General features: G+C 41.7%; 2 protein-coding genes and 1 long non-coding RNA gene across 3 annotated transcripts; 2 read left to right on the top strand and 1 right to left on the bottom strand.

The window, feature by feature from the left end:
* Positions 1–3,893: 3,893 nt before the first annotated feature.
* Positions 3,894–5,047, bottom strand: LOC111208957. The gene is made up of 3 exons (XM_022708636.2): positions 4,454–5,047; positions 4,058–4,321; positions 3,894–3,983 (listed from the first exon to the last, which is right to left on the bottom strand). Exons 1-3 carry the CDS (start codon positions 5,045–5,047, stop codon positions 3,894–3,896), a joined length of 948 nt encoding a protein of 315 aa, XP_022564357.2.
* Positions 5,048–8,571: 3,524 nt separating this feature from the next.
* Positions 8,572–10,229, top strand: LOC111208627. The gene is made up of 2 exons (XR_002660524.2): positions 8,572–8,879; positions 9,398–10,229. It is a non-coding gene; the product is annotated as an uncharacterized LOC111208627 (long non-coding RNA).
* A 3,705-nt stretch (positions 10,230–13,934) lies between these two features.
* On the top strand, positions 13,935–16,801 carry LOC111209912. Its single transcript, XM_022709960.2, has 2 exons — positions 13,935–15,406; positions 15,667–16,801. Exons 1-2 carry the CDS (start codon positions 15,206–15,208, stop codon positions 15,802–15,804), a joined length of 339 nt encoding a protein of 112 aa, XP_022565681.1. The 5' UTR covers positions 13,935–15,205; the 3' UTR covers positions 15,805–16,801.
* The last annotated feature ends 2,652 nt before the right edge of the window (positions 16,802–19,453 follow it).

Here is a 19,453-nt window from a genome sequence, read left to right as displayed (position 1 = left end):
TTGTTAGGTTCTCAATTGTTGTACTGTTTTGATGCAGTTGACGGTTCTCCCAATGATGGAGGTTGATGAGGATAGAGATGATGGTGGGGTGTGTTCGACTGCGAGATATTTGACAGGAAAGTGGCGTACATGGTGGACCTTTTGAAATCGGGGCACAAGTTCCAGAAAGGGGAGTGGGGTGGCGGTGATGCTTCAGAACCAGTCTATGTCCATGACCCAGTTGTGACCGAAGTGAAAAGAAAAATCAGGAAATTAACTCACAAGGAAGAGGCGGGGGCTTTGATGAAGCAGAGGAGGTTGAGCAGGTACTTCAGTCGGAAAGGCGATGGAGGGGGGGGATAAGTACGAGGCTCTGCTGGTGGTTGTTGAGCAGATTAAAAAAGAGCTCGGGAGACTAAACAAGGTTGTAGAGAAGCAAGGCAGTATGCTGAGGAAGTATAAGGGTAAAACGATAGGGAAGTTTTCAAGCAGTAAGTTGGGAGGGTTGGGGAGGAGAAAGAAGAGCGTTGTTTCTGTTGAGCCAGGGGCTCTGTTTGGGGGAAGCGACCCTGATGGTACCGATAACAGCATGGAGGAATTGGGTGCGGTCAAAGGGGGTGAGACCAGGACACAGACAGTTGCTGAACATGGTCTGAAAGAAGGAGATGGTGTTCCATTGCTCTATACGAAGAAGGGGGACAAAACTGATAAGGCCCATGTGGTACTATATGGTAGTGGGAGCAACACATTCTACGTAACTGAGGAAGAGGTAGGCAGAAAAACTAGGGGGGGGGGGGAGGTTGTTGTTGGCAATGCTTACCCGCTGTCTTATGTTGAGCAGGAGAGTGATGCGGGTGCTGATTTAGGGGTCCCGGCTGAAGTGGTAAGATCCGCCTTATATTTTGTCATTTCTTACATTGGTTGTTTGTAATAGCTTCACAAGTGTTTCACAGGATTTTGGAGACCTGAATAGGCTGGTGGGTGTTATCACGCGGGGGGTGACGGTTACGGTAGCTGAGAAAGAGGTTGGAAAGGGAACGGAAGCTGGTGCAGCTACAAAGGACACTGATGGCCAGGTAATAAGAATTTGTTGTACACATGTTTTATGTAACGAGCTTGTACATGTGTACAAGTTGAGCGGGCGTTAATATGTCTATGTGTGTGCCCAGAGCATGGAAGCTGAAGGTAATGCAATGGAACTGGGCGATCTGATGGAAGGCCCCAATGAAAAGGTAAAAGTGGTGCATATATTGCCTATAATAGTTGTCGTGATAAGTGAATATATAATATGTGGTTTTGGGCCTCTTGCGTAGAGTGGGGAAGCGTCAAAAATGGAAAAGGCAAAGGGGGGCAACGGGGGAAAGGACGTACTTGACGGCTCAGTGAAAGAGAACCTGGTAAATATCCCAACAGCTTAAGAGGTGGATTTTTTTTTTAACTTAATGACCATAAGTATTCTAAAGGTGTCCACATGGACTTCTGTTAATGTGTGTTTTTACGCTGGGTTGTGTAGAATGTGACGGCGATAGATGTAAAAGAGGCAAAGGGGGACGGCAAAAAGGGGGCATTGGGTGACGGCTTAGTGGCTGAAAAGGTCGTTGAAAATTTTCCCATTGCTGAACAGGTATGTACATGTGGATAATTGGCCGTAATGTACAGGGGTACACTCACTGATAATAAGTCCGGTCTGAGAAGTGTGTTTTGTTTGTCGTAATAGTTATGTTGTTTGTTGTTGGCAGGGGGCAGCTTCAGAAGGTGAGGGCTGTGACAGCGATGGCAATGGAGATAAGCAAGTGATGGAGCTAAGTGATTCCTCGTCGTGCCAGAGGAGCGAGAAATACAAACCAGTTGAGAGGGAAGCGGACTTGGCGGCCTTTTTGTTGGCGAAGGAGCCATTTACCATGGAAAAGCTTGTTCCAACGGTTGAAGATTCAGATTTTCGCTTTTTCGAGAATGTGTTGGTTGGGGATCCGAAAGTGTAAGTCTCCTTAAATTTGGTATGATGATGGTGAATTTGGATGTAAGCTTTCAACTATTTTTGCAGGTTGCATCTAAATGCTGGCAAAGATGATTTGGACAACCAATTCTTCCTTGATCTTGCCGCATCCCAGAAATGGGTGTCTACTCAAGTATTGGCTTTGGGTTGTTAATTCAGAAAAATATTGCTGGATTTTTGAGTGTGTGGGAAAGCTGATATTGTACATGTGGACACATCATATAGAAGCTTTGGTTGAGTACGTAGCTAACAGACATGAGGAGATACTCAAAGAAAGGCGAAGCATATTCCTCCCGCCTTGGTTTGTAGCACATTTGCAAGGGAAGGCAAGGGCTTTCAACGCAGCTAGGGGTAACAGGGGAAGGGTGTTGGGCGATGGGCGACTTTCAGGGTTTCTAACTAAGGAAGGGAGGAAGTGGGGAGCGGAGATCGACACGCTGTATGCGCCAATGATTTGGGATGGAAACCACTGGGTGGGACTGTGCATAAGTCTCAAAGATTGGCGTGTGCTGGTGCTAGACCCAAACCCAAGGCTGAAAGACATGGCAGCGGTGTGGGGTTTGTTGGAAGTTGTGTCGAAGATGCTGCCCTATTTGGTGGATAAGGTTTGTCCGCCCCCTGAAGATGGAGCGTATAGTTTGGAGCCCTTTACGGTTGAAAGAATGGGAGGTGCTTACGAGAACCGCCGTAGTGGAGATTGTTGGCCCGTGGCCGTCAAATTCATGGAGCTTCATGCTTTGGGGAACCCCCATCCTAGGATGGATGGTTTGACCGACGAGCTGGTGGACATAATGAGGAAGCAGTGGGCTATGGACTTGTACAAGGATTGGGTTGTGCCAGTTTATGTGGGATAGGAGATGCAGTGAAAGCTAGGGTTTATGTAGTGTTGTTGTATTTTGGATGTTGTCTTTATTTTGTTAAGCTTTGTTTGTGTTCAATGGACGAGAACTGGTAGGTGAGAATGATGGATTATTTTGGGATTGTATGATATGAACGTATTTAAGTGGATTTCCTTTTTTGGTTTGCGATGTTGGTGTGATATGTTTTTTGTTGCAGGTTTAATGTTGTAATGTATGATGTGGTTGTTATACATGTGGTGAGAAGAGGTTTAGGTGTACACATATACAGTATAGTAGAACTAGAAACAAAATTCGACTTTCCTGCCGATGTGAGTTTGGTTATACATGTGGATAGAAGAGGAATAGGTGTACATATGTACATAATGGGTGTCCATATGTACAGATCTATATCTGCTGTGTGCCACTGAATGATGAAGTACACATGGATAACATTTGATATAACATTTACTATAGAGATAGTTGACCATGGCAACAAATATATATTTTCCGTATTCTTTATAAAGTATATATTAAGAAAAATTGGCAGACAGGTGGGGTGACGTTGATATAAGATGTAAAGGTGTACTTAAGTATATCGTAGTAGAACCAGAATGAAAATGCGAGAGAATTGTGCATGTGAATTTTGGAAGCAATGAAATAGATGTGGAGTTTGAGCAAAGACATGGGTGAATTTGATGTGGAGTTTGAGCAATGAAATAGATGTCCAAGTCAATAAGGTTAATTAGTTGACTCTTTTATCTTAGTTGTTGATTGCAGTGCACTTGGGAGCAATGAAAAATGTTGTCCATGTGGACAACCTGTAGATTGCCATGTGACCGTTGAATGTGTAATACACATGGATTAAATTTCCTATAAAAGACAGTGGAGATCGAAGTAGAAGTTGAAAATTATCCCTAATCCGCGATTCAATAAAAGTTGGTAGGCAGACGCAGAAGCGTGAACATGTGCAAAAGTGATTACATGTTAATTTGCCCAAAATAGCCAAAAAAAAAGAGGGGTGATGACCGGTGAATTCGCTATCCAGCAGACAAGACCTGTGGATATAGGATTAACCGCATTCAGATTGGGACAACGCAATTGGTCCTGTTGTGACCTGTTCCGCCGCATCGGCCACATTTGTTAGGGACAAGTTTTTTCTTCTTGGGTGCCTGCAATCAAAAAGGGTTAGAGGTGTTACTAAAGACAGAGAGGAAGTTTACAGTGCAGAGTATAAGATTTTTACCGGGATTTCACCGGTTGATGCGACACGCTTGTCCTTTGGCCGTCCAGAGGATCGTCGAGTCTGAGGGGAGAACATGAGGACGGAAGTAATGGTTTCTGGAATGGGGAAGACTCCTAGGGGGGATTCAGGGTAAATGGCACCAGCGTATGTGTCAATCCATGTCTGAGTTTTGTAGCAATCACCAAAAAGCTGAACATATGGGAGACCTATGGAGTCAGCAGCTAAGAGAGCATGGCCGCAAGAGATCATGAGCTTCTGGAAGACCTGGCAGGTACACACTTTGTTCTCTAAGGAAACAGTGTTGGAATGGCCGAATAGGCCCCTTATCTTATAGCTTCAAGTGGTGATATTTGCTATCTTGCTGCCTTTGGTGAGCCTAATATGTGTCTGCATAACCTTCTCCACCTCTGGTGTTACAAAGCCCCGACACTTGGCTGATTTGGTCCTTTTAGCAGAGAACCAGCGAGTCAACATGCGTTGGATAAACCTGAATAGCTCAATGACTGGTGAAGACCTAGCTTTGGTAAAGGCATTGTTGAGCTGCTCTGCGGTGTTCCTGGTCAATAGGTTGTAACCATTCCCAAGGATGTAAGTCCTAGACCACTTTGAAGTCCCAATCCCCTCAAGGTAGTTGGCGCATTCTCCATTTGCTTGCCTGATTTTGGCGAAACAGAGATCAAAATCTTTGCGCCGGTAAGAGAATGCAGCCTCACACACCATTCTGGCTAGACCTTTGTTCTTGTAGCGTGAGACCACGTTACGCATTAAGTGGACTATGCAGGCTCCATGATGTGCATGTGGGAAGACAGCACACTTGGCTTTGATTATAGAAGAGTGACAATCTGAGATAATGGAGAGGGTATTTGAGTCAGGAATGATCCTTTCAAGCTTCGTGAGGAACCAGGTCCACGCTTCCTCAGTTTCGCCATCGACGACAGCAAAAGCCATAGGGAACACTTGAAAGTTTGCGTCTTGGCCACTAGCAGTCATTAGAACCCCCTTGTATTTTCACGATAGGTGCGTACCGTCAATAATGAGCACCTTGCATAGCCGGCGGAACCCCTGTATCGAAGCACCAAAAGCTAGGAAACCATAGAGGAAACGTGTGTTACCTTCTATGTCAAGCTCGGTTTCGATTGCAGTAACCGTGCCTGGGTTCGTAGCTTTGAGCCTCTCGAAATAGGAGGCGAGGTTTAGGAATGAATCCTCTGTGTTTCCAACAGTGTTGTTTACAGCTTGCTCTTTTGCCATGTGACATTTCATGTAGGACGCGGAGATGCGAAGGTCTTCCAATATCATCTGCTGAAGCTGTAGTGATTTAGGTCCGTTGGTGGGATCGCTGTAGCGAGAGCGATAGACAGGAGCAAGGACTTTGGATGTGGCCTTCTTCCTATACAGGTTGCGTGTCTCGATGGTGCAGGTGTGATCAAGCTGGGCCTTCTTGATGGTGTAGTAACCACAGTTGGTTAGCTCCTTCGCTAGTATGCGTCAATCGCAAGTAGTATCATGGCAACTAAGCATAAAGGAATGCCTAGTGGTTCGGGTTTGCCTGAAGTAGAACTGCTCCTTGATTGCGTAGATAGCAAGCCCAATTTGACAATCCTGCTTAGTTGCATACAGTTTCCCCACAAAGGGTTCCTCGCTGCTATCCTCCCAATGCAAGTCGGGCACATCCTCAGCTTCGTAGGAAAGATCGTCAAAGAGTGGTGGAACGTCAAATTCCTCATCGCTGATCTCTGAGAGTGCCCTGGTCTCGCGAAGTGGTGGAGTCGAAGGGGGGACTTGGGGGGATTTGTTGGAACGGGCTGGGGGTGCACGCGTGGACGGCGTGGAGTTTACATGTGGAGTACTGGACTTATGTACACCGTTGGGGGTGTAGGTAGGTTGTCCATGTGGATTATACTGGCGTTGTACTCCGGCTGAACATGTTGTGGGCTGTCCATGTGGATACTTCCGATGCTGTGTGGTAGTTGAGGGAACTGATTGAGGTGTGCGTGTGTCCATCGGATTAGGGTATACATGGGGGAAACTGTGATGATGTGAGGTAGGATCTTCTGGATCAGGCTTCCAGTTGGTTGGTTGCTCTCCGGGTGGTGTAACAGTGTGGTTAAACGCATCACCTTTGTGGATAATGTATGGAGCAGTTTAGGAACATCGATGCCATCAATCACCTGTTCCGCATCAGATCCGCCGAGATGTTTCGCAATCAAAGGGTCCCAAAAGTCGTGGTCATAACCGCGTGGTTGAACTTCTTCAAAACCGGGAGGAAGGGGACTGTCAGGGCCGATAACCTCCTCCTCCTCAGCTTCTGTCTGCCAACTACCGGGGATGTTGTCGGAGTCTGCTTTAAACATCTCTTCTAGCATATCGTCGCTACAAAGAACCGTTTCATCAATAAGTGAGAAACGTCGGATCTTGGAAGGAGCTGAGTGAGGGCTGGTGGTTGTGTTAGATGGCTTAGAAGGGCTGCCTCCAAGTAAATCATCATCAGGGAAAAGGGAAAATTCGGGGATTTTTGATGCGGCGATAGAAGGCGGGGAAAGTCCGGATGCAGGGGGACGGGGACCGGAATAACGGTTGAGGAGATAGGGGTTTGGTGATAGGCTGTTTGGGAGTGGTGAATGGGAAAAGATTTTCAGCTACTTGACTCGTATTGATTGGGTCCGACTGATGGTTGAACGTGACAAACAAGTTCATGCCCTTGTGTAACTCGAAATGACGGAAGAAGTAAGAAACATACCCATCGTGTGTGAGCATGACCGGTGGGGTTGAGATCCCCGTTGCCAGTTCTTTAGAGTTTGGAGGCCAGTAGCTCAAAGAGGCTGGTGGGCGTGCTTGGGTGTTAGCAAAGAACTCCTTGAACACATTGTTCTGCAGTTCTACCAACGTCATGGAGGGGCTAAGCGTCACGATCCTCGACATTTGGTGTTTGTCGATGGAGAAGTTTCAACTGCCGTCGTCGGAGGTCTTCCATTCTCCGGCAATGACCATACAGTGGTCGGCCATGGTGGTTGCCTGCAACAAATTAGCGAAATCTTTATTTAGTTGGATATAACGTGAAAGACATAGACAAAAGTAAGGTTTGATGTGCTGATTTCGCAGTTGATTATCTTGTTAATTTACAGGGTAATGAGGAATGAAGGAGTTAACTCACCGTAGAGAACAGAATGAGGGAAGATGGTGAAACTTTGGAAATGATCTAAGCCGTCGATAATAAAAGGATGATCTAACGGTCGATGTGCAAAGAAGGGTAAGTGTCTTGTCTAGATCTATGATATTAAATTTCAGCCTTTGGAAATAAAGAGAGATCAAAGGCTAGGGATAAATCCTGTCAGAAGAAACATGGAGAAGAAGCTTTGTACTTGATCTGTAACGAAATTGGGGAAATGTTAGTTAGGAAAGTAACTAGATAGAAGACAAGTTGTTAGGTAAAGTGTGTGTGTAGAACAAAGTGTCGTACCGTGTAAATAAAAATAAGGAAAGTGTCCTAGAGTGTAAATCTTTCTTTTTTGTTTTACGTATTCTACATCTTATGAAAAGAAGATGTAGGTTTCTTTTGCCTAAAATACATAAGAAACAAATTTGCTTTATTTTTTTTTGTTGTAGCTTAAAAAATAAAGTTAAAGCATGATTTATAAAAATTAATAGAAACTTGATGTAGGTTTTAACTTTTAAAAATAAAGTTACAACATGATTAGTAAAATTTAGTGATTTAAAAAGAAATAAAGCTAAAGTACAGAGTTAAAACTCAACCAATTACCCTCATTGTCATATATTGTTTTTAATACATTATTTTGTCTAAATGTGGTTATGTTGTGATGGTGTATTATTTGTATAGGTAACAATAATTTTTCCTTATAAAAAATCTACGGTTCATGGTTATGCATTTGAGTTTTTAGTTTTGTGGAGTGATCTTTGCATACTTACCTCACCAGGGCTCTGATTGGGGATTAGGCTTTGAAGACTTTGAAGACTTTAAAATGACCTAAAATCTCTAACACCAAATATTTTACCGATCACACTTTTTCTTTCCTACAATTTCTCAAACCCCTTAAAGCCACCTAAAGCCTAACTTCTCATTTTTTCTTCTTGTTGCTTTACTTTCTTTAAAAGGTAGAATTTGAGATTTTAAAAACTATTATTCTTATTGTAAAGCCAAAGTCACAAAAGTCGCATCCAAATATTTTCTAAAGTCATTACTTTAAAAGCCATAACAGTAAAAGTCATAAACAATCATACCCCAGGAGTCTCATGTAGTGGTTGCTTGTCCGTTAAGCTCTGTTGTGTGACTTTCTAGAGGAACATACCTAGAGATGTAGCAGCATAGTCGGAAAAACTGGTATGTTAAAACCGATTAAAAGTATTCCAGACTTGTCGGCTCAGCTAATTACCGGGTTTATTTCGGTTTCATCTAAAAATCGAGACCGGTCCAGTGAGAGTCAAAATATTGGGCCAATTGTTTGAATATGTTAAGCCCATTAAGTCTGCTATGTAGCCCGATTTGACACCGATCGTCGTTATCGTTTCTGTGTCTAGGCGACTGTCTCTGCAAAAATGGAGGTAGCAGCAGCGACTGCGACTGCGACTGCGAGGAGCTTCACAACACTTCGAGCTCGTACGTCAGCGATAATCCCGTCTCGATATAAAGTGAGATGTTCGTCATCTTCGTCTCTCAGAGCTTCTCTCTCTCTCGAATGGCTTACTCTCCCCATATAGCGGAGGAAACATCTCTAGCGACTTCTGTGGCTCCAAGCTTTTTTCGGAATCGCGTAATCCGTTAAATCTGCTCAATTCTAAGCCCAAGCGCGGAGTTGTCACTGTGGTAATGCGTATGTTTCATATCGTTTCTCGATTACGAAGGTCTATACTGTTAGGATTTTCGAATTCGAGGTCTTCGTGGCTGTAGCTGATCTTTTGTGTTGCCGTGGTAGTGATGGCTCGTGCAACCGAGCCGATAGATTAGAGCGATTAGATATATGCAACGGGAAGAATGTTCAGGCCTTTCATTTGTTTGATTGATCAGAGATTCTACATGTTTAGATAGATGTTTGATTATGAATCTTGAACGATGATGCTCTTTTTATTAGAAACTATGTGATATGCGATTGCCTAGTGAGAAAGAAGTTCAGTATTTGGTAGAGGTTTCGCTTACTTGTATGTGTCACTTGTATATGCATCAATGGCTCTGTTTTATTTGGCATTTGAATGCTGCTATGTTCATCATATAGTCTTTTGTCTTACCTATCGCAGTTTGATTGCCATTTGTGTTGATCTATTTTACGTTTGGTGAGCTTTTAGTTGTTCTCGTGTCTCTTTTGAATGTGCTCCTTACTTCAACAGGTTATACCTTTTTTCAAAAGGAAGTGCACACGAACAGCCTCCTCCTGATTTGGCATTGTATTTGTTCAAAAACCGAATTGTATAGTTGGGAATGTCTCTGGTGCCTTCAGTCACTGAGTTGATACTCGCCGAGTTTCTTTACCTTCAGTATGAAGACGAGGAAAAGCCTATTTACCTCTACATAAACTCCACAGGGACAACCAATGTATAGTGAACGCATGTTGGATAGTGACCTTAAAACTGTGGGAGTGGATGATTTAGAGGTTTGTATATCATCACCTAGTCTTTATAGTGTTTAAGAGAATTTTATTTTCTTACTTTTCATAATGGTGAGAAGTTGGGCTATGATACTGAGGCTTTTGCAATTTATGATGTCATGGGGTTAGTAATCTTTTTTCTCTCTTCTTTGATTACTTCATTCTCGTATAAGAAGAATTTATGACTAAACTCTAATCCTGGAACTGCTTTCCCAAATATTCTAAACCGCAATTGAAGAAGACTTTCATATGAAGCACTTCTTGACTTGGGAGACTGAACATAATATCCATGGAAGAAGCAACTCTTTTTTTATATTTGACTTCAGGTATGTCAAACCACCAATCTTTACTCTTTGCGTCAGGAATGCTTGGCGTGAAGCTGCTTTGCTTCTGACTGCTGGTGCTAAAGGAAATTGTTCTGCATTGCCCTCATAAACTATAATTATAAAACATGTTTTTTTTTCCCTGAAGTGGCGTCTGTTTTTTCCTAATTGTAAGAAAGCTAGGCTTTATGAATAACTGTTCGTCTGTTACTTATCCATGTATTTTCTTTTATTTGATAACTTTGTAGCCAATTGCTCGATTTCAAGGCCAAGCAACCGATGTTAAAATTGAAAGGGAAGAAATCAAACACATAATGACAGAAATGGTGAAAAATCAACTTTATATGAACTCACATTGTTGAACCTCTAGGCTTGATAGGTCTCGTGACTAAAAATAAAGTTATTCTACTTTTAATCGAGTCAACGCATCTGACGCACCTTGATGTGATAAGCAAAATCTCCTATGGACTCCATAATCGCCTATGTCCTTTTTCATTAAGTCGGCGTGAAATGACGGAAATGTCCTTCGAGGGTTGAAAAAAAAAATCGAATTTGGGGCGTATGGGTTGAGTTATCTGGTTTGGTCTGGGTTTCGGTCGACGGTTTGTACTTGAGAATTCAATTCAATTGAAACCGAATTCAATTGGAATTCAGAAGAAAAAAATATCAAAAATTAAAAGAAAAAAAATTGTTATCCCGCAGCTCGAGGAAAGCTCCAGCTCGCAGCTCCTCATCCTCTCGAGAAGCTCGTTATTGTCTCTGGTTTGCAGCTCCCTCCCAGCTACTCTGTTGTCGACGTCGATAGCTACTCCGGCGACGCCATCGGACCGCAACGTTTCCACCGGCTAGCATTCATTCAGAGAGGTCGTAATGCAGGTTAGTTATTCTCTCCTCAGCGAGCAGCAAGAGAGGGCAAGATAGAAATTGGATTTAGGGTTTGTAATTGAAAGTGTTAAAATGGCATTGATTCTGGGATGATTTGGTTGATTTGTATATGAAATTGTTATGCATGGGGGTGTGTGAATTGTCTCAATTGTGAATAGCTTTGCACGGAGATCTCTCCGATCAATCAATCGTACATACATTTGAGTTCTTGTTTAAGCATTAAGCATTACTTTGTATAACTAGGTATAACAAGTAGAACTGATAATTGTTGTAGAGTAGGTAAAACTTGGTAAAACTGTAGCCAACTTGGTAGAACTAAGAACTACGGGTATAACTAAAACTTTATTCTTTTGTTCTTGCATGATACAATGATGAAATATGTGAGCGTCTATTTCAAATTCAAAGGGGAGATCTCTTGTGTAACCTTGAAGACAACAGTGGAGGATATAAGTTTGGCAATGCTAGAAGAAAAGTTGTATAAAAAGCTTGCGTTGGATGAAAGTAAGGTAAAACTGGCATTGAAGTGCATGCCGATGGTGTATGGATCTGAAGAACAACAAATTATTCGTGATGGTGATGATCTGTTTGGTTTCCTAACAACCGTTGATAAAAACAACCGTAGATCTCTTTTGTTAGTGGAGGAGACGAGTAGATCAAATCAGTTAGAGAAGGTGTCGAGAGTGGGCATAAGTTTGTTTGGTATGAACTACGAAGTGTTGCAGGGAAATGATGATGTTTATGATGAAATCGGACATAGGTCCTTAACTCTGTATGTAGAAAATGGTCAAGCAAATCAACAGAAGGAGCTGATAGATGCAGAGAATGATTTTATGGATACGGACACCGCAGCGGAGACAGACACTGCAGCGGAAACAGACACCACAGCTGAAACGGACACAACAGCTGAGACGGACACTGCAGCAGAGACGAACACCGCATGTGAGATGGATATGGGTGCAGATAAGTATGTTGAGCAGCTACCTATAAAAAAAAGCTAGTCAGGTTATAGAGGATTGGGAAGACGGTTTGGGTGTGTTTAAGTATCAGGAGTTTCCAAGTAAGAAAGCACTTCAAGAGGTGGTCGATAGAGCTGCATTTGGTGAATGCTTTCTTTATGTTATCAAAAAGTCGGACCGGAGACGATTGGTGTTAAAATGTTTTGAAGCAACCTGTAAGTGGGGTTTACGAGCTGCAAGGATTCCACAGACTGAATTTTTTTTCTGTTAGGAGGTACACGGGTGTGCATACATGCTCTCGGTCTAATCAAAGTAAAAGCAGCAACATCAAGAGGAAAGGCTTAGCAGAATTAGTTGCAACTTTTCTGAATGAGGAATATCCTGGAAAACTGAGTACTCCTGTTCCGAAAGATATCATGAATCTTATAAAGTTAAAACTTGGTGTAACAATATCCTACTCCACAGCCTTGAGAGGGAAAAATCTAGCTATTTATGAGTTGTGTGGTGGTTCGGAAGAGAGCTACAAGATGCTATATAGCTACTTGTACATGTTAGAGCGGGTCAATTCGGGAACAAAAACAGGAGTGAAGTTGGATGAGGCAAATAAGTTCAAGTACCTCTTCATAGCTCTGGGAGCTTGTATTGAAGGTTTTTCAGCCATGAGGAAGGTGATAGTTGTGGATGCCACATTTTTGAAGAATGGATATGGTGGTGTACTAGTATTTGCTAAAGCTCAAGATCCTAATCGTCACCATTATCCGCTTGCGATTGGTGTACTCGACGGTGACAATAATGCTAGTTGGACATGGTTTTTCGAGATGCTCAAAAATGCTATACCAGACTCTTCTGAATTAGTTTTTATGAGCGATAGAAACCAGAGCCTCATCGCGGCTGTAGCTAATGTGTTTTCACAATCTCACCATGGCCATTGTATATGGCATTTGTCTCAGAATGTGAGAGGGCATGCTTGTAACACAACCAAAGCCGTAGTCGGATGGAGATTTATGGAGTTGGCTAGGTGTTACACGTTGGCGGAGTTCGTGTCTGCTTACGCATCTTGTAAGGTGAGATTTCTTCCAGCGTACAAGTATTTGGAGGAGCATACTGATAAAAGCACATGGCTCGGGTTCATTTCCCAGGTGTCAGATACAACTTGGACACTAGCAATAGTGTGGAGTCAATGAACAGTGTGTTTCTGGACGTCAGGAGGTATGCTTTAATACCATTGTTGGATACAATCATCAAAAAGTTTTCTGACTGGTTTAATGAACATCGGAAGGACTCTGTGGCTTGGTCGATTGATACCAAACTGGTTCCTCTTGTCGAGATTCACTTGCATAAGCTATGGGGCAAAGCTGAGAAAATACCAGTGCGTGAGTTTAATAGTTATGAGCTTGAGTACGAGGTAACCGACACTGATAATGGGAAGAATTATGTTGTGAACTTGATAGCGAAGAGTTGTACCTGCAAGGTGTATGATTATGAAAAGTATCCTTGTTTACACGGACATGCTGCTTACTTATATTTCCTTAAGGTTGAAGCTGCTCCTGATCATCGACGTGATATCAGGATAGAGTATCATGAGTTGTGCTCGAAATATTTCTGGACGGAACTTTGGGCATTAGCTTATTACAAGACCATTTATTCTGTGCCGGACAGGTCTGAATGGAATGTACCAGATCACATCAAAAAGCTTCATATCATACCTCCAGATCGCCTCAAGAGGAAGGGAAGGAAAAAGAATAAGAGGAATCCATCTGTTGGGGAACGACGTAAAAGGACACAAAACATAAGACGACCAAGGCACAATTTCGGTTTCAATTAGCTGTTGTTTGGAATGCGTAGTAGTAATTCCAATGAATCAAACTAGATCTTTTGTTTGGATTTTATGGCTCTTGTGTTGTTTGGTTTTGGTACGTTGCTTTTCGTATGTTGCTTTTGCTTATTTTGAAAACATTGGTAAAACTAAGTATATCTTTTGTGGAATCGACCCGGATTTTCTCCTTTAAACCTCTAATAAATGAAATAAATACTGCTTCTTGTTCACCTTTTCATTCGATTCGATCTCCTCTCTCTCACTCTCTCTCCCTACTCTCTCTCTCTCTCTCTCTCGACTCTTCTCCTTCTCGGTACAAAATAGTGAAGATGCAAGGAGATGGTTCGGGATCGTCAAGGAGAAGGCAAAATTCTGGTCGGAAATTGTGTTTCTGTGGCTTGGAGGCAGCCATAACACAAGATTGGACAGACAAGAACTCAGGGCGACGATTTTATGGTTATCAGCGTTTTAAGGTATCCTATCTGATTATAGAACTAGCAATTCTGATGGGAAAATAACTTTACAATTGAAATTATGGCAGGAGAAAAATGGATGCAAGTTCTTCGCATGGTTTGATGAAGAGGACGGAACATTATGGCAAAAACGAGCTTTGATTGAAGCCCGGGATGAGATCCGATAAAAGAGTAGAGTAATTGCGCAGTTAAACGAAACAATTGCAGAACTGAGAAGGAATTTGGAGAAGATACAAAATGAAGATGAAATTGTTAGAAAGTTTGAAGAATTCTATGTTTAAGCGATCTTACCATGTAGTCTCTAAGTTTAAGTGTTTGTTTTACAACCTCTGTTTAACCGTTTTGGCAGTTATGGCTAAGTGTTTTGGAACCTATGTTTAAGAGATATATTGGAAAACCGTGGAAAACTAGTATAACAAGGTGTAACTATGATAGAAATTGGCATAATTCGAAACAATCCGAACTACATAAGTCTTAATACAGAAACACATTCACCAAAAATGATATAGCAGATAACAAATATTTACAAACCTCATAAGAAAAAAACTCATCGTTTCATGAGAAATAGATCAGTGAAGATATGCATTGTATATAGTCTTTCCAATAGCACTTTGTTAATAAGATCAGCTTATAAAGAAGTATTCTATAGTTTTCATGATTTCAAAGATATTATTGCACTAATCATTTATGCTTACATGGTAATGCAGAAAAATAACAAGTAAAACTTTCTTTACAAATTTAAATTAGACGTAAAACTAAAAAATGTTGAAATCACGAAAAGTAGAACTATGAAGAAAATTGGTAAAACCAGACACTTCAGTATAACTAAGAGCAAATATTTCGGAGGGAGAATAAAAATTATTTTTGCGCCTAAACGAAAAAAGCTAAAATTTTCAATTATTTGGGTCAAAAAGTAGATTCCCTCTTCTCTTTTATCTGGTCTCGTCTCGTCTTTTCCTCTCTTTTCCCAGACACTTTTTCACTTCCCAAGCACTCTCTCTCTCTACTCTCTCTCACCATTCATACACTCTCTCTTTATCCATTCTCTTTCTATATTCTCTGAAGATCCACGGTTTTACTCTTTGCCCTTTACTGAACATGACTCATCCGTATGAAGAGATGAAGAAGCTGGAGAAACACTACCACATGTTAGGGTTAGTTTGCGATGCCCAATATGGAATTCCTACCCGTTGCCTATGCGGTGGTGAAATAATGATGAATGTTTCTCCAACTCCGAAGTACAAATCAGATTTTGATACCTTGCCTGGGAGTAGGTACTTCACCTGCAAGAATTATGAGGTAATTTCCGCTTATCTTTGTCTTCGTTGTAAAACTAAGGGAAACTGAGATATACTGATTGAAATTCCGTAATACTTAGAGATATCTGGTTATACTCTGGGTATCCCTGGCTGAAACTCTGTAATACTCTGGGTGAAATTGTGTTATACTCTGGGTGAAACTGTGTTATACTCTGGGTATCTCTGGGTGAAATTGAGTTATCCTATGGGTAAAACTGTGTTATGGTGAAACTGACTTACACTCTGGTTGAAACTGTGCAGGACGATGGGTTGCACTTTCGTCAGCCATGGGCTTTTGGTGTTCAACAAGAAATGGAACGCCTAAGGGGGGAAGTGAAAGAGTTGGCTGAAGAGATTGCTAAGCTTAAGAGGCTTATTACCTCGACCTCCCGTCCATGAGATTCTCGACCTCACAAGTTCTGAGTTCATATGCTAAGAACCTTTTCTTCCCTACCTATCTATTTTTATTATTTCGGTTAATACAAGTCTTTGTTTGTTAAGACTTGTGTAAGTTTATGTGTTCAATCTTATGTTATGCTCAAACTTATGTTATGTGAAGCAATCTTATGTTAAGCACTCTTATGTTTATCAATTGGTATTCTATGTTTAGACTTTCATCATCAACCATTATTTTAATAAAATAATTTCCTAGACTTTATCAATAGGTACTCTCTTAAACTAATTTCCTAGACTTTATCAATTGGTACTCTCCTAGACTTTTACTAGCTCTCACTTGACCTACACAATAAAAGTAAAAGCATCCACAACAAAGATAGCATATATAGTCATAACATAGTTAAAAGTTCTAAATCCACATCACAAACAAAAAACACATCAAAAGACATCGTTTGTCTACTTCATAAAAAACATAAAACAAAGTTCTAACACACCAAGCAAGTTCTTCACTCTACTTCACTTCTTCATGCGTTTATGTTTCTTTGCTTTCCCTTATGCTGGTGCTTCTTCTTCTGCTGCTTTAGCTTGTGCTTCCTTGACAAACTCCTCAAGCAGGGTCAATCTCCCATCCAATTGGTCAACCTTCTTGTCAACTATCCTCATCACTTTCATCGTTCTTTTCAGCAACTGCATAACATCTCCCAGTTGAATCGACTGCTCACATACTTCTATTCCATCCCCTGCTGCAGCTTCACTCGCTTCTATCTGTTTTTCGCGTGCAGCTACATCCTCGTCGTGCATGTCTTGAAAAAGACCTTATAGCCTGCATCCAGACACTTCTCCCAACTGTCCACAGATAAATCAGATTCATCAACATCGTCTTCATCTTCCAAAATGTCATCCAAGAACCTTTCTTCTTGTGGAGTTCTGGTGGGGATGATGCTGTCGATATCCTGTCACAAACACAATTAATTTTGAAACATAGCAACACACGCCTACCTTAGTGAGACCATTGTTCCGTTTCTAGTCCTACCTTAGTTCTACCATAGTTCCCTATCTAGTCCTACCTAAGTTCTACCATAGTTCCATGTCTAGTCCTACCTTAGTTCTACCATAGTTCCCTATCTAGTTCTACCATAGTTCTACCATAGTTTTACTTTAATCCTACCCTAGTTGTACCACAGTATTACTCTAGTTCTACTTTAGTTCACAGGTAAACTTACGGTTGTGTTAGACAATTCCTTGTTTATCGCCGAAAGTGACACCCCTGTCATTCCATTTCGTTTGAATGAGTGACTTGCACATCCTCGGGCAGTTGACATCAGCTCCTTCAACAGGTTCTCTGAACGCCATTCCTAGCTTAGGAATTGCCATGAATGCAAGAAGATGTTAAACACAACATTTATAAAATACCATCAGTAAATAACAATAGCAATCAAGTCATTAATTTGATTTTGCATACCTCTAGTGGAACACAGAAACCTGGAAGCGACCATAATGTATTCTCTTTCACCACCCCTCCAAAATGCTTCATTGTGTGAGAGATCCCCTTCAGCATGTAATCCATAGGAGAATCTACCCCATGGAAAGGACTTGCACAAGTCAAGATCATCCACTGCACTCTGGAACACCTCCAACACAGCATTAGCCTTGTGTCCAACCTTCGTTTGCGTGCAAACAATAGAAGCTAAGAAGAATAGAACCGCCATCTTCAGTCTATCTTTGTGGGGTCCCATGTTCACCAGCTTCTTCTTAACATCCTCCAACCTTCTAAGTTCTCCTTCCTTGAAATTTCGATCAACGAACTTCGTCCCACCAAGCTTTTTGTAGTCGAGAGGATAGTTGTGGCAGAATAGCCCAGATATCAAACCGTGTTCCCTCAGCCCATAACGGATGGCATCGCCATTCACAATGAACCACACTTCTCTCCGCCTCTCGCAACCGGCAGTACGCAGCAACAACATCCACATTCCCTGAACCCTGTGGTTGTTCTCGCTTTTCATGTGGAAAATGTGTCTGAATTGAGGATGCTCCGTGAACCAGTTCCACTCCGCGTTAGACAGCTTCGGTTTCAAATTGGTTAGCGTCTTAATCGCGCTAGCTATCATGCACCTCATCCCTAGCTTTATTTTTTTCTTGTACTCAGATGGCGTGAAGAACATTCTGGTTGGTTTGATTGCCTCGGGTGCCTCATTTCCATCCAAATCCTGCAAGTTATACCAAAGTTATACTAAAGTTATACTCAAGTTATTCAAAAGTTATACTAACGCATATCAAAGTAATACCACGGTTCGGTTTACAAAATTTCAGTTTTCCTATGTTGTACCAAAACTGACAGTTTTTCCAATAGTTCTCCTAGTATTACTAACATTAACCCACTCGATTTACTAGCTCTCCCTAATCATATGTTACGACTTAAATTCAAACTCATTGATAATTTGTTACTTGAGGTTCAGATGGATTCCCATTCTCGTTTGCTTCCTCTTCTCCTTCTCCATTTGCTTATTCTTCTTCCGAACGTGCATTCACTTCGTTCTCTCCATCTGGAGGTTCTTCTTCAGAATCTTCATTCTCCTCGTTAGAACTCTCCTTCTCTCCATCTGGTTTTTCTTGTTCTTCTTCGGAACCCTCATTTTCTTCATCTCCAGAAGCGGTTTTCTCATTCACTTCATCTCCAGAAGCGGTTTCCTCATTCTCTTCATCTCCAGAAGCGGTTTCCTCATTCTCTTCATCTCCAGGACCTTTGTTCAGTGTCGTCGGAGTAGCTTCTGCAGCCACATTAATCGGCTCCGTCATCTCCGCCGTATTTTCCGTCGAGTCCTTTCTCTTCTTCTTCATCGAGACATCCGTCGTCTTCGTCTTCTCCATCGAGACATCCGTCGTCTTTGCCGTCGATTCAACAATCTCCACCGCCTTCGTTTCACTCTCCTCCGTCGTCGTCTTCTCCACATTTTCTCCGGAGCCCGTCTTTGCAAACTTCACTCTCGGAGCCTCTTCCTCCGTTGGATTCTCCTTCCTCTTACACCGTCGCGTTTCAACCACCATCGCAATCGGATAGATTTCACCGGATTCTATCCCGATTCTCACCGAATCAAGCTCGATTTTGGAAACTAGGGTTCTTCTTTTCGTTCGTGAGGAAAGAAAAAGAGGAAAAAGAGGGGAGAAATGAGTTATAAAATTTCGACAAATTGGATCTCGAAATACATTGAGAGGGTTTACTAAAACCGACATATTTGGTTTGGTTTTGAGGGATTGGTTTGGTTTTGAGGGATTGGTTCGGTTGGTTAGTATGGTTACACGGTTAGACGATTCGGTTCAATTGATTTGCCCATACAAACGGGTCGGATCGGGGCGGATGAGTTATACGCTGGTACAACTTGTAAATACTTCAACTATTCTCAGGGTTTTATGCCATTTCCGTATTTTCCGAATTAAAGAAAAATTATTTTTTTTCTGCTTATTAGAGTGTCTAAGAGAGATTGAATTATCACATTTGGGGGCACGAGAGGCCTTGCCCCCTTTTAATCAGATTGGCTTCTCTCTCTCTCCTTTTAATAAGAAATTCATTTTATTATGATATTATCATTTTGTTATGGCTTGTCTGTTCAAATTTTTTTTACGCTAATATCATATTACCTTGATGTTGTGATTT

Source organism: Brassica napus, chromosome C8, assembly GCF_020379485.1.
Source record: "Brassica napus cultivar Da-Ae chromosome C8, Da-Ae, whole genome shotgun sequence".
Lineage (NCBI taxonomy): Eukaryota > Viridiplantae > Streptophyta > Magnoliopsida > Brassicales > Brassicaceae > Brassica > Brassica napus.
This window is presented reverse-complemented; position numbering and strand designations above follow the sequence as displayed.

Coding starts and splice junctions, on each gene's coding strand:
- LOC111208957 (XM_022708636.2), bottom strand. CDS start 5,047: ATGACTGCTAGTGGCCAAGACGCAAACTTTCAAGTGTTCCCTATGGCT. Junction 4,322..4,453: donor TAACACCAGAGGTGGAGAAG/GTTATGCAGACA, acceptor TGTACCTGCCAG/GTCTTCCAGAAGCTCATGAT. Junction 3,984..4,057: donor CATCAACCGGTGAAATCCCG/GTAAAAATCTTA, acceptor TTTTGATTGCAG/GCACCCAAGAAGAAAAAACT.
- LOC111209912 (XM_022709960.2), top strand. CDS start 15,206: ATGACTCATCCGTATGAAGAGATGAAGAAGCTGGAGAAACACTACCAC. Junction 15,407..15,666: donor TCACCTGCAAGAATTATGAG/GTAATTTCCGCT, acceptor GAAACTGTGCAG/GACGATGGGTTGCACTTTCG.